Source organism: Anabrus simplex, chromosome 4, assembly GCF_040414725.1.
Source record: "Anabrus simplex isolate iqAnaSimp1 chromosome 4, ASM4041472v1, whole genome shotgun sequence".
NCBI classification, from domain to species: domain Eukaryota; kingdom Metazoa; phylum Arthropoda; class Insecta; order Orthoptera; family Tettigoniidae; genus Anabrus; species Anabrus simplex.
The window spans coordinates 133,150,533-133,165,442 of NC_090268.1; the positions used below are offsets into that span (position 1 = coordinate 133,150,533).

At 39.9% G+C, this 14,910-nt stretch overlaps 1 protein-coding gene across 1 annotated transcript in view; it reads left to right on the forward strand.

The window, feature by feature from the left end:
- ERp60 (disulfide-isomerase A3) overlaps positions 1-14,910 on the forward strand; it is a 139,691-nt gene that overhangs the window by 85,152 nt on the left and 39,629 nt on the right. Inside the window, exon 6 of the mRNA XM_067145219.2 lies at positions 94-194. Within this exon, the coding sequence (XP_067001320.1) occupies positions 94-194 (101 nt within the window). The remainder of the gene's footprint in view (positions 1-93; positions 195-14,910) is intronic.

Consider the following 14,910-nt stretch of genomic DNA (forward strand, 5'->3'; position numbering starts at 1 on the left):
ACTGACTCTCATGGGTCAGTTCCATTTATATACCTCTTTATCTTCCATTTGCCGTGTAAAGCATTAGCATTAATATTGCCCTTTTACTTTCAGCCATGGCTTGGTTGGACATCGTCAAAGAGATAATACCAATGACTTCAAGAATCCTCTTGTTGTGGCCTACTATGCTGTTGATTATGTGAAGAATGCAAAGGGTAAGCTACTTTTATTGCCACAATTGTGGTACTCTACATCATTTGTATGTTGATAATTAAGTAAGCACTAGAAATATTAGTAACATGTCAACAGCAGTCTTATAGAATAGACAGGATAAAACAAATAAATCACGCAGATATTGAAAAAAAAATAAAGGTGAACAATTTACTCTGTTGTAAATGCTCAGGTAAGAATGCTAACTGGAGCAATATATATACAGTAGAACCTCGATAATTCAAAATCGATTAATTCGAAATCTCGCCTAATTCGAAGCAGCTCTCGTTCCCGGCAACATGAGGTACGGTTTTGCATGTTATTTAAATTGTTCAATTCGAAATATGCATAATTCGTAACTCGAAGAACATTGTCGGTCCCGTTACTGAAATTCAGACTTTTAATTCAAAATTGCCTTTACATTTTGAAAAAAATAATATTTTACAGAGCAATTTAAATTCAAAACTTCTCTGCATCATGAAAGAACGCATCTTCTGGAGCGTGAAGGGGTAACTTTGCGCACTTTCACCTACTTCGGCGTGTCTACAGTGTGCTTTATATCTGCTATGTTCGAGCAGAATCATAATTATTTTGTATTCAGCGTTTTTAGGAAAGCCAGAATATCACATAGCAGGCAGTGTACGGAGGGGTAGAATCTGCGAACACTGGCGATGCCGTGCCGACAGTAGTTCGCGAAAAAGCGTGGCGTATAGCCTATAATCAATTCGTATGCAACAAACAATATTGTCAATGCCGATGAAACTGCATTGTTGTTTGTTTTATTTTTTTAAATGCTCAGGCCAAACGGACTTATGGTTTTAAAGGAGAAAATCGCCAGCCGGCAAATGTACTTTGTTGCCATGCAGTGCACACTGCACAATGAAGCGAGAGACTTCCTTCCCCTGTCATAGGAAAGTTCGAAAAGCCACAATGTTTTAAGGGCGTCGGGCACTTCCCATGCCAGTACAAGGCATCTAAAAATGCAGACAGTACAGTAATCCAAAAAATAAAGCATTTGCACAGGGGAGCCAGCATAATTTTTCCTTGTCTTTGAATCGTGTTTTTGTTCCTTTCGTTGCGTGAGGTTGTTTGTCATAGTTTTATACAAGAGCATTATTTGAATAATGTAAATGCACCATGTTGGTAAATTTCTGAAATAGTGTTTTCCATGGCATTTGAAAAGTTTAAACTGAGAATGCATTAATGGGTCTTTGAAGTGCCATGGCGGGAAATCGTACAAGTACAGAATAATCACTGTACTGTTATTGTAATGTGGACGGAAGCGAGAGACTTTCTCCCCTCGTCATAGAAAGTTCGATAAGCCACGATGTTTTAAGGACATCGGGTACATTCCGTGCAAGCACAAGGCATCTAAAATACATACAGTACAATAATCCAGTGAATAAAGCACTTGCACAGTATAGATTTCTCCTCGTCTTTGAATCATGTTTTCTTTCTTTTGATTTCATTGCGTGAGGTTATGTTTGCCGGTGAGTTATCCAAGTGCATTATTTGAATACTGTAAATGCACCTTGCTGGATACATTTTGGAAATAGTTTTTCTATGACATTTGTGAGCTTTAAACTGTGAATCAAGGTTAATTGCATGCAGTAATGGGTCTTAGAATATATTGTGACGCTGCAAGGGCTGGCATTTCCGAAGTACATGTTGGCGGTTAATTCCAAATCACGTTATTCGAAGTCCAATTTTTTCGTCCCAACGACTTCGAATTAACGAGGTTTTACTGTATACTGTATTTACTTGCCTATAGGACCCCCTTTATTCTCAATTTTTACTTCAAAAATTGGGGGTGGCTTCTATAGGTGCAAACTTCATAAAAATCCATTGCTGTGAGAAGTGGGGGGTGGGGAGGGGGGGTGTGTTTATTTTTGCTCAAAATATGCTACATAATATGGGATGTTGTTTGGATCATCAGTCCATGACTGATTTGATGCAGTTCTCCTTGCCACCATATTTTGTGCTAGCCTTTTCATTTTTGTGTAACTACCACATCTACTCTAATCTATTTGTTATATTCACACCTTGGTACCCCTGGTGATTTTACAACCTTCCCTTCCCTCAAAAACTAACTGAACAATTCCTGGGTGTCTTAAGATGTGTCCTATCATTCTATCCCTTCTAGTCAAATTTCACCAAATCCTTCTCCTCTCCCCAATTTGCTTCAGTATCTCTTCATTCATGATGCAATCTACCCATCTCACCTTCAACATTCTTCTGTAAGATTACATTTAAAAAGTTTCTGTTCTTTCTTTCTGATCTAGTTGTCATCCATGTTTCACTTCCATACAATGCCATGCTCCAGGCAAAATTCTTCAGAAACGTCTTTCTAATGCCTAATTCAGTGTTCAAAGTGAGGACATTTATTTTCGTAAGAAAGGCCTTCCTTGCTATTCTGCATTTTATGTCCTTACTTCAACCATGTTTAGTTATTCTACTACCCAAGTAACAGTATTCATCTACTTCCTTTAAGATTTCATTTCCTAATCTGATATGAGTGAGTCATGGCGGACGGTTGCAGGCGTGTTGTGTGTTCCTGATAACAAGCGTGTTTCTTGTGGTCCAAGTGCTTTTATCGCGGTTACGTGTGAATGAAATCGAACCGACTAGCGTATACTTTGATGTTAAGTGCGGTGTAACTTGTTGGGAAGATATAATCTCCAATAATAAGTTGCAAATAAGTGCCCACGTGTTGTGTATTAACGGCAAGCAGCAGAGAATGGCGTCCAGTCAGCGTGTAAAGCACAAGCCTTCGGCCAGTGACACATCCATCCTGACGCTGAGTGTTCTACTACTAGCAGTTGCCGGCGATGTCCAGCTGAACCCAGGACCGGAGGTAAATACCAGCCTTAGCATCTACTACCAGAATGTCTGTAGTCTTAGTCTTAAGAAATCACTCGTGGACTTTAACGTCGCTCTGAGTGACATGCATTACGACTGCGTGTGTTTAGCGGAGTCCTGGCTCGGCTCTTCAATCGACAATAGTGAAATACTGAATGACAATTATGTTATTTTCCGCCAAGATAGGCAAAATATCATTACTAGTAAGAACAAGGGAGGTGGGGGTTTTAATAGCAGTGAACTCTGCGTACGGTCCAGTGCAACGACCTGACTTAACGGGAAACTGGGAATGTGTTGTTGTGAAAGCCACCCCATCCCCTGGCCGAGCGCTATATATAGTCTGCTGTTACCTGCCCCCGGACGAGGTGAAAGTACGGCTCGCAGACTTCCGAGAAACCCTGGCTCGAATCAATCGCGTAGCAAAACAAAATGACACTATTATTATGAGCGGAGATTTCAATATAAGCCAATTAACCTGGGCGTCAGACGATTCGGGATCTATTAATCCTATTCTCGCCCATGTCAACGAGGAAGCCTGCTTTCTTTTAGAGATCACTAACGAATTTAACCTTCGCCAAGTTTGCGGTTTTCCAACACGAGGAAATAACTTCCTGGACCTTGCTTTCGTGTCTGAAAAAGTCACTAATAATACCCTGTGTGAAGCAACAGAACAGTTAGTACAATCAGATCATTCTGCGCTTGAGCTCAGACTTCATATTTCCCGTGTTCCTCGTTTACCACAGACTACAAAATCATTATTCGTTTGGACAAAAGCAGACTTTCCCCATCTACGAAATATCTTATCCCGTTGTCCGTGGAACTTGCTCGAATCCTGCCCATCTCTTGATGCCGCAGTTGACTTGTTTTATGACTTACTGCACAGCGCTCTTCAGGACGCCGTACCTTCCCGCATCATGAAGACCAGGCGTCTTCCCTCTTGGTATGATTCCGAACTTACAGACAAAATGCGGGCAAAGGAAAGAGCAAGGAAACGAGCTGCAAAGTCTTCACTTCCTTCAGATTACATCAAATTCGCGGTGCTAAGAAAGGAATACAAACAAATGCAGCGGAGAAAGTACAGGGATTATGTCGGGTCTGTTGAGGAAGATATTATCAGACACCCACAAAGATTTTGGAAATTTATTAATTGCAAAACAAAATCTAGGCGGCTACCATCTATGATGATTAATGAAGACAAGGAAATTAGCTCATTGAAAGAAATTCTGGATAATTTTGCTGACACTTTCAAAACATTCCATCCACCCAGTGTTCCTTGTAATTCTCACACTGAACAATTAGGCGAAATTAATTTATCATCAGTAGTAACTTCGGCATCGGAAGTCTGCAACATCTTGAAGTCGATGGATACGAAGAAGTCTTGTGGTCCAGATCAAATTCCAGGAATTGTGTTACGTGAGTGTGCTGAGGAGCTGGCAACCCCACTAGCTATGATAATCAACTGGTCTCTTCGTACAGGCAATTTCCCGTCGGAATGGAAGAAAGGCTATGTTATTCCAGTGTTTAAGAAAGGTGACAGATCTTTATTTGTCAATTACAGACCAGTAGTTCTTCTTTCACTCATATCCAAAGTAGCGGAAAGAGTCTTATACAAAGCCGTGTACAGTGCAGTCAGTGGTTTAATTAATATTAACCAGCATGGATTTGTCCAGAAACGCTCAACTACCACCAATCTTGCTGTGTACTCCCACTTCATATCTAGCGCTCTGGACAATTGCAAGCAGGTTGATGCCGTGTACACGGACTTTTCTAAGGCTTTTGACTCAGTGCAGCATAATGCTCTTCTGACTAAGTTGTCAGCATATGGCATTCATGGAAGCTTGCTTGAATGGTTTAAATGTTATCTTAACGAAAGAAGGTATTCAGTAAAATACGAGGGTATCATTTCTCGCCCTTATCAGCCTATGTCTGGCGTCCCACAAGGTTCACTACTGGGACCTTTATGTTTCCTTCTATTTATTAATGATCTGCCATCACAAATCCATTTGAGCAACTACCTGCTCTATGCTGATGACCTTAAAATCTACAGCGTTATTGAAAAGATGAGTGATTGCGAATTGTTACAGTCTGATATAAATAATATTAGTGATTGGTGCAAAAAGTGGCATTTAACCCTAAATATTTCAAAGTGCAGTGCGTTATCCTTCACGAGAAAAATGCAAGTTAATGTATTCAATTATAATGTAGGGAATCAAGAAGTGAAGCGTGTTAATAAAATTAACGATCTTGGTATTATTTTTAGTAATCAAAATGGTCTATCTTTCAATGAGCATGTGTTGAATATCGTTAACAAGGCATTTAAAACGCTAGGCTTCCTCAAAAGAAATTGCAAGAGTTTTAAATCTGTTGTCCCATTGAAAACCCTGTATTTTTCGCTTATACGATCTAGTCTAGAGTACTGCTCTGAAGTGTGGATCCCCTCACAGCAATACTTAGTTAATGCCTTAGAGCGAGTACAGATCAGATTCTCAAAATGGATTAGTAAAAAGTGTTTGGGTATCAAGCTGTCATCGACAGATTATGATTTGTTTTGTACAAATATGTGTATTGAGTCGCTTAGGACTAGGCGCAGGTATGTCAACGCACGTCTCATACAAAAATGTATCGGTAATTTCCTTGACTGTCCCAATTTACTCCAGTTGCTACCAATTCATGTTCCTTCCCGCAATACCCGACAGGCTGTCACCTTTCACTTACCCAGGTGCAGAACGGAATCACACAGGAACTCTTGGTTTATGCAGGCCCTAAGATCCCTGAACGAAATTAGCGGGATAGTGGATATATTTCACTCGTCAGCTAGTGAAATTCGCAGACATCTTATGGACGCTTCATAGACAGAGTGTTCCTTGTATCTTGTTCTGCCCATTTAGTAACTGAAAGTTATACTTCCTTCCTTCCTTCGGTCATTTCAAAACATGTCTTTTTTCCTTCCTAATGTGTTTTGTAAATATGTATATATTTTATATTGCTTATTTATAATTAGTGGTAGTAGTAAGTTCTGTTAATATTGTTATTATTTGAATGTATTATATCATCTGTAATTGGAGAATCAATAACTCTGTTGGTGATAAATAAACAAATCAAATCAAATTTCCTGCATCACTTGTCATTCGACTGCACTCCATTACTTTTGTTTTAGATTTATTTATTTTCACCTTGTACTCCTCGAAGACTGTTTGCTGCTTGCCAACTTTCCCGATGAGGGGATTATTTGCATAAATATGGTATACTATATACCATAGTACTCCTGTATTGCGCTAGACATGTAGAATAAGCAGTTTTGACCAATTTTATCTCCTGATATTTCCTAATTTTCATAACAATGTCTCCTGATTTTTGGTTTTGTAAAGTTGGCAGGTATGGTTTTGATTTCCTGTCCTTGGATTGTGATTCTTTTCCAAATTCCTCTTTGATTTCCTTAACACTGAAAAGGAAAGCAGACAACCTGCAGCCTTGCCTCACTTCTTTCTGGATTGCTGCTTCTTTTTCATAGCCTTCGATTCGTATCATTGCAGACTTGATTTTTGTACAGAATGTAGGTAAGTCTGTTTTCTCATTATCTGATCCCGTTCACTTTCAAAATCTCAAATACCTAGGGCCAATCAACATTATCGATTGCCTTTTCTAGATCAGTGAATGCCATGAACGTAGGCTTATCTTTAACACATTGATGACGGGCCCCGAACAGAGGTTGCTTCTCTATGTTGACAGGATAGTTCAAGCCTCCAAGAAAGAAATCACACTGCTGCAATCAAACTACTGTAACTTGAAAAGTACTCAAGATATCAACCTCAAACTTGGAACATCTACTCACTAGGTTGCTTAGTAGTCTGTACGATGCGATACCTTTCAAAGCAGTACAGTCTATGGCTCCATTTAAGTCTTTCAAAGCATACTGTAATAGGAATGCCCTGTTTGTGCCTTTCATGTACTTATTGTATTCAATTAAGCAGTGATTTCTCTTTACGGTTACTCCCCATTTAGTCATCATATCGTCATCAATGTACCACTCCAGTCGCCCGGATGTGGTTTCCCTGTTTAGTGTTAGCTGTTAATCATTAGAAATATCCAACTCACTGTCACTCGATACCTATGATAACTGGTCTGCACATAATTAATTACAAATATTGGTATCCTTAGCAACTGAATGTGCTGCGCTGTGTTGACACGCATTGGAGCTCCAGGGAATAGCTCTACATATCTGATATTTTTTGCGAACTACATGAATGTTTAAAGATGTAGCGATAGTTTATATTCCATGCCTACATTGTTTGGAACTCCTAATATTGTCCACATTTCTATTAGTTGTCAAGGAAATACAAGGTACATAAAATAGAGAATTCTCGTAGCCCGTCACCTACTTTAGGGTGTCGCCCACTGTCAGCTGGAAATTCTTAAATTCTCAGGACTTGTCACCCACGTGGCACATCAGATAATGAATCTGCGTGTAAATTTTGAAACCTTTTGTCATTACCCACAAGGCACGTTGCCATGGGCGCGCCATCTTGACCATTGTTTCTAGATGCACACATAAGATCACCCGTGTATATAAGTTTTTCACAGTGATTGTAAAAGTGGAAAAGAAAATATCAGCACTAACATCAGTGATAACACTACTCCATGACATGATGGCATTTAGTTCAAACTCCAGCTAACAGGCAGTGCAACAAGCTGAAAATGATGATAGTACGTAAAAAATGGAAATTTCCAGGGCCCATCGACAACCGCTGGTAGCAGTAATACGTAGATCTCCGGGGCCAGTCTTCAGTCTGTAAGATTCCTCTGTGGGTGGGGGCAGTAGAATAACACCCACGGTATCCCCTGCCTGTCGTAAGAGGCGACTAAAAGGGGCCTCAGGGGCTCTGAACTTCGGAGCGTGGGTTGGCAACCACGGGGCCCTCAGCTGAGTCCTGGCATTGCTTCCACTTACTTGTGCCAGGCTCTTCACTTTCATCTATCCTATCCGACTTCTCTTGGTCAACTCTTGTTCTTTTCCGACCCTGACAGTATTACATATGGAGGGGCCTTAGGGAGTCTTTCATTTTCACGACCTTCGTGGCCCTTGTCTTCCTTTGGCCAATACCTTCATTTTTCGAAGTTTCAGACCCCTTCCTTCTATCTGATTAGTTTTATGTAGAGGATGGTTGCCCAGTTGTACTTCTTCTTAAAACAATAATCACCACCACCATCACAAAGTCAGGATTGCTTCACATATTCCTGCATTTCTTCTCAAGCCAAGCTAGTCTTCTCCCAACTTAGCTTCAACTTGTCTTTCCATTCTTCTCTAAATAATACGTGTTCAAATTTTGCAAGTCTGAGATACTAAACTTATGGTGCTTTAGTTTTCACACTTCTCAGCAGCTGCTTTCTTGGGAATAGCTATAACAACATTCTGTCTAAAATTGAATGACACTTCTTTTGTATCATACATCTACACTCTAAATGGATTAACCTCCTCATAGTGGTATCTCCTAAGGCGGTCAGTAATTCTGAGGGTATGTCATCAATTCCAGGTGCCTTGTTCCTTGTCTCTCAAAGCTCTGTAGTATTCAGACCTCAAAATTGCGTCTCCCATTAAATCAGCATGATCTACTTCTGTCTGTTGATACAATTGTGGAATATGTTCCTGCCATCTTTCTGCCTTGTCTTCGTTTTACACAAGCGATTTTCCATCTTAATATTCATACACCTAGTTTTCCTTTCTCTAATGGTTTCCGTGATTTTCCTGTATGCAGCATCTACCTTTCTTACAAACAACCTTCAACATCATTGCACTTCTCTTTCAGCCATTCTTTCTTAGATTATCTGCATTTTCTATCTACTTCACTCCTTAATCGCCTGTATTCTTTTGTGCCCTCCTCATTTTTTGCATTCTTGTATTTTTGCAGTTCATAAATCATGTCTAATATCTCCAGTGTTATCCACTGATTTTTACTAGATCTTGCCTTTTCTCCTACCTTTTCTTTAGCAGCCAATGTGATCTGTTCACTACGCAACGTCAACTGTATTTGTCACGTAAGATAACATACAGACTTCACAACAACTAGACTGCAGGCCTTCCTAGTGACAGGTTGTCCCAGATTCAGGTACCAATATAAGTATTTGAAGTGATTCTACACTCGTTATAAGAGGAAAGATTTTTAGCTATAAAACTGGTTGCTGGGAATGTGTGCGTGTGTGCACACACTGAGTGGTTCTCTTTCAGAACCTTTGTACCTTCCTTCCACTAATTGCAGACAGATAGGCTTGGATCAGAGTTAAGGCTTTATTGGCTCAAGGGTCTTTATATATCATTCTGCCATACCAATGTCAAACGGTCGCATCACCACAAACAAAAATAACTATGAAATGTATGAAAGACTGACTTGTCAAGATTTCTAGAGTATACCCCAAGTGAAAATAAGTACATATCAACCTCTGGTGTTGCTTCCAGCTTAGTATAAAATGCAGAGAAACTATTTTTTCTAACTTTGACAGTTCTTCACATTCTTTTCCTAATACAGTCATTCTGCAAATGGTAAGGATCCTTTTACTTCATTTTGTGTTAAAATTATACAGGCTCTGGCTGTCTTTTGTCCCTTTAAACCATCACACCTATCAGGTTTTTTTGTGTGTGTATTTTTTGATGCCATTTGTTTGCACCAATCAGAGCATTCATTATTGTACAGATTATTAAAATTATCAATGAATGTTGAACTGTTGGATCATTTCTATGGAAATCATTATGGTAAAGGTTAATTTATTGTTTAACATTAGTTTGCATATTTACACTATGGACAACAAGCCTTCCAAATTTAAAGGTATTTTTCTCTGGTATTCATTTTTTTGAGTTATGCAACTTTTAAGAAATTTTATCCATTAGAGTACTATTTGGAAGAAAACTCTAATAACAGATCCATGGAATTATAGAATTAGAAGAAAACAGAGAACAGGTGTATTCAAGGTATGTCAAATATAACATATACCTTTTCAAAATAATTCAAATTAGTTGGAATATACTTTCCTATTGTGATGGCTAAATTATTATTATTATTATTATTATTATTATTATTATTATTATTATTATTATTATTATTATTATTAGCGTATGGCAAGGAAATTATATACAGTGGAACCTCGATTATCCGTTCCCGGAAAATATGTTTTCCCGGAATATGCGTTCAAATTACGTGGTCCCGCGAGCATCGTAATTAAATCACGTTGTAAAAGTTAGAAGTAACAGACATGAAAGTAGCAGGAATGATTGCTGGTACAAACAGGTGGGAACAATGGCAGGAGGGTACTCGGAATGAGGAGATAAAGGCTAATTTAGGAATGAACTCGATGGATGAAACTGTACGCATAAACCGGCTTCGGTGGTGGATTCATGTGAGGCGAATGGAGGAGAATAGGTTACCTAGGAGAATAATGGACTCTGCTATGGAGGGTAAGAGAAGTAGAGGTAGACCAAGACGACGACGGTTAGACTCGGTTTCTAAAGATTTAAAGATAAGAGGTATAGAACTAAATGAGGCCACAACACTAGTTGCAAATCGAGGATTGTGGCGACGTTTAGTAAATTCACAGAGGCTTGCAGACTGAACGCTGAAAGGCATAACAGTCTATAATGATAATGTATGTATGTATGTATGTATGTAAAAGTCCCGCATTATCCGTTCCTCGAAGAAACGCTTTCCCGGATCAACCGTCCAGAAATTCCAGTCCCATCAATGCTAAATCCTCGATCAATCGTTTTTTAATAAACTGTACCTTACGAAAGGACGGCTATGGCATATTTATGGATCTTGGCGTTAACGCCCCGTCACTGCGATAATTAAAGCAAGTACTGTACCGGTACTAGAAAAGCGATTGGCGGTGAACTTGCATAAGAGACCATCTTAGCATCGCATTCGGGTGGTATTGTTTAGAGAATCTTGGAAAATCATAAAGCAGAGGGTGCAGGTTTTATATTGGTGTTCTGTGGGGTGCCCACAACAATTGCAAGGAGACACGGCGCATTTCGACAGCTCTGCTTGAAGACGGAACGAGTTTCGTCATATGTTCGCACTTATAAAACGTCCATATTATGTCCAAGGTTAGATGTTTATATTTTTACATTTTTTTCTATCATACTGCCGAAGAGGTTTTCGGCACTTTGCTCAGGGCACTGCAGAGTAACTGGGCTTTCACGCAGGAATCGAAACTGCTCCTTCTTAACACAAATTCAGTACCTTTTGATATTATCGTACATGATATGTTAGCGAGACCAAAACAGATGTTGCACCCTACATTAAAAAAAAAATAAAAAAAGCCATGGGAGGTCTTGGGATTGCCTATTACTGTTTAGGTCCTGATGCAAGACTGGGAATGTTACGTTTTCGTGTTAAAATACCAAAAACTGCAGTCGTTTTATTTGCGCACGTTACATTTTAAATGGTTGGTGTCATTTCATTCAATTCATTTCAAACTCGTACTGACATGTGCAGCGAGCGCGCTTTCCAGATGACCTCAAGGTCACGAATAACCGTAATTTCTGAAGTTTTTACATTTCTTTTATCTTTACGATTTGATTGGATTTGTGACGCGCAGAATTGAATATAATGCATTCGAGAACTTTTAAGAATCGATACTTACATTCTAAACCATGTTTTCGAGTTCAACATAACCTTTAAAAGTCGATGTAGGCCTAATTTGCGCGGTACGAGATTTCCAGAAACTGACTACGAACAGTATACCGGAGACCAAATTACAATGAAAGATTAAGAAACGAACGGATTTCGCCATCATTTTGGGTGCTTTTGTATCTAATGTGCTTTATTTTATTAGATGAGAGAATTAAAAACTACTTGTGGTCGATTGTCGTTTAGCTTGGCGTTATTAGATTTTTCGAAGTTTGGCTAGCCTAATCAAAGTTGCTGAACTGAAAGAAGTTTTCACGGGAAACTGACGAAGATTCCCCTGTAAAATTGAATATAAAGTACCGAGATTTTGAACTCGCATACCGGTAATTAATGCGGTTTCGCGGTCTAACATGCCCGCCTCTCATCCAGAGGGCCCGGGTTCGATTGCGACCAGGCCAGGCAATTTTACCTGGATATAAGTCTGGTTCCAGGTCCACTCAGTCTACGTGAATACCTTTAATTGTGGAGCTATCTAATGGTGAGATGGCGACCCCGATCTACAGAGCCAGGAATATTTGCCTAGAGGATTCGTCGCACTGACCATGCGCACCTCGTAATCTGCAGGCCTTCGGGCTGAGCAGCGGTCGCTTGGCAGGCAAAGTCCCACTGGGGCTGTAGTTTAGTTTGGTTTGGTTTAGGAGTTTTTGTAAGATTATAATTATACATATTTAATTTTTGTGATGTTTAGCCAAACTGTTGATGGTTTTCATTCATTCCCGGATTTTCCGTTTTCCCGTGTTGTACGTTTTATTTTCATGGTCACTCGAAAAACGGAGAATCGAGGTTTCACTGTACATAATATACAATATATACACAATAACAAAAAAAACCATTGATTCACTTCAGGCATTAGTGTTATCTCTTATATCTGAATGTCCAACTTATCAATCCACTGTAGTGCTTCCACTGTTGGAGAGAGGAAGTCTTCCAAACTACCTGGATAAGCCCGTAGTTGACACTCGCTTACAATGTGGGGAATAGTCTGGCGAGGGGCTCCACAGTCACATTCTGGAGATGGTACAAAGTTCCACTTGTAGAGAGAATCCCTGCACCTTCCATGACCTGTCCTGATCCTGTTCAGTCTGGACCAAGTTGCACGTGTCAGTTGGGATCCATTTACAATATTTTCCCCTCTGAAGATGTTATGCAGGGGCACGTCGGGAGAGTTATTCCAGCAGCCTTTCCACTCCTCCAAAGCATTGAAGTTGGTGGACGTCTTCAGAGTAGCATCACAAAGGGGTGGATGTCGTGATTTCAGTCTCTTGAGACTAAGAGCTGGTATGTCATTTAGAACAGGTAGCAGAGGATTCTTGCAGATCTTGTTGTACTCTCGAACAAGAGCTCTGGATCTTCGTAAGTCAGGTGGCATTATTCCTGACAACAGTGGGAGCCAGTGAACTGGAGTTGATCTGATGGTGCCAGATATGACACATGCTGTATTCAATTGTGGGTCAATGTACTTTGTATACGGACTATTAATCCACACTGGAGCACAGTAGTCAGCAGCAGAGAAAACCAGTGCTAAGGCTGAAGAGCGTAGGATGTTTACAGTAGATCCCCAAGTAGTACCAGTTAGCTTCTGAATAATATTGTTTCGGGTTTTCAATTTCTTCGACAAGTTCAAAAGATGTTGTTTGAATAATAAAGTCCGGTCCAAGGTAACACCGAGGTATTTTGGATACCTATTGTGATTAAGTACTCGATTGGAGAAGGTAATATTTAGTTTTAAGTTAGCGAGCCGGTTGCTCAAATGGAAGCAAGAAACCTCCGTTTTGGCTGTACTGGGTCTGAGTCTCCATTTCCTGAAATATTCTGCCAATGTGGATAAGTCCTGAGTCAAAATGTCTTCAGTTTCCTCAAAGATCTTGTGTTGTGTGGCCAGGGTCAAGTCATCAGCATAGCAGAACTTCCTGGATATTGTTTCTGGAAGATCAGAGATGTACAGATTAAACAGTAGTGGCGATAAAACTGATCCTTGGGGCAAACCATTATGCAATTTTCTCACTGAGCTTTTCTTTTCACCTAAACAGACCAGGAATTTCCTGTCGCTGATCATGTTGTTGATAAGCTGTGTAATCGTTCTGCAGGGTATAGCTCTGAGTAATTTATAAATCAATCCTTCCCTCCAAACGGTATCAAAGGCAGCAGTGAGATCCACAAAGACAGCAGATGTTTTAAGCTTTTGCTGGTATCCGGCCTCAGTGTAAGATGTTAATGAAAGTACTTGATCACAGCAGTTTTGGTTAGGTCTGAAGCCTGCCTGATCCACAGGAATGAGTTCTAAAATGGTTGATCCAGTTCTGTTGTAGATAAGCCTTTCAAAGAGTTTGTAGCAATAGCTAAGGAGGGCTATTGGTCTGTAACTTTCAGGTCTGTTTTCAGGTTTTCCAGGCTTCAATATGGAAATAATTTTAGCTTTCTTGAAGTCAGGTGGGATTTGTCCAGTCTGAAGAATGTCCGTGTAGAACTGTACCATCCATCTCCTTGCATTGTCACCCATATGTATGAGGAATTCTGGATGAATTCCATCGAATCCAGGTGCCTTACCAGGTTTTAGTTCTTTGAGGGCCTCTTGAACATCAAGGGCTGTAAAGGGACGTGAATAACTAGAAATGCGAGGTACTGATGATTTCAGAGAACGAAGCTGGCATCTAACATACTTTGTATGCTTCTTATCAGCTGGAGTTCGAGAAGTTGTTACAATATGGGAAGCTATTTGGTCAGGTCACTACTGGTGCACCTTCTCCGAGCCTTCTAAGAAGGCCCCAGGCCTTTCTGCTAGAATGAGTAAAATCTAAGCTTTCAACAGTTTCAACCCACTTTTGTCTTCGACGATCTACAGAGAATGCAGACCAATCAGCTTTCTGGAAATTCCATCGGGGACGTGGCGTTGAACGTATAATTGGAATTGTGACACCAAATTCGAATATTACTGGTCTATGCTGGCTATGAGGGAAATCTCCCATCACTTTGCGTGTAGTGTGCGAGGGATTTCCATTTATATTGGAGCTGACGAAGCATAAATCTGGATTTGAATCTCTACCCCATGCAGCTGATCGAAAAGTTCCTCTATCTTTAGCATCAAATACTAGGTGGAGGTTATTACTTTCACACCAGTCCATTAATTTAAGTCCACAATCAACTGTTTTGGAATACTTCCCGAGTTCATGATGACTGTTGAAAT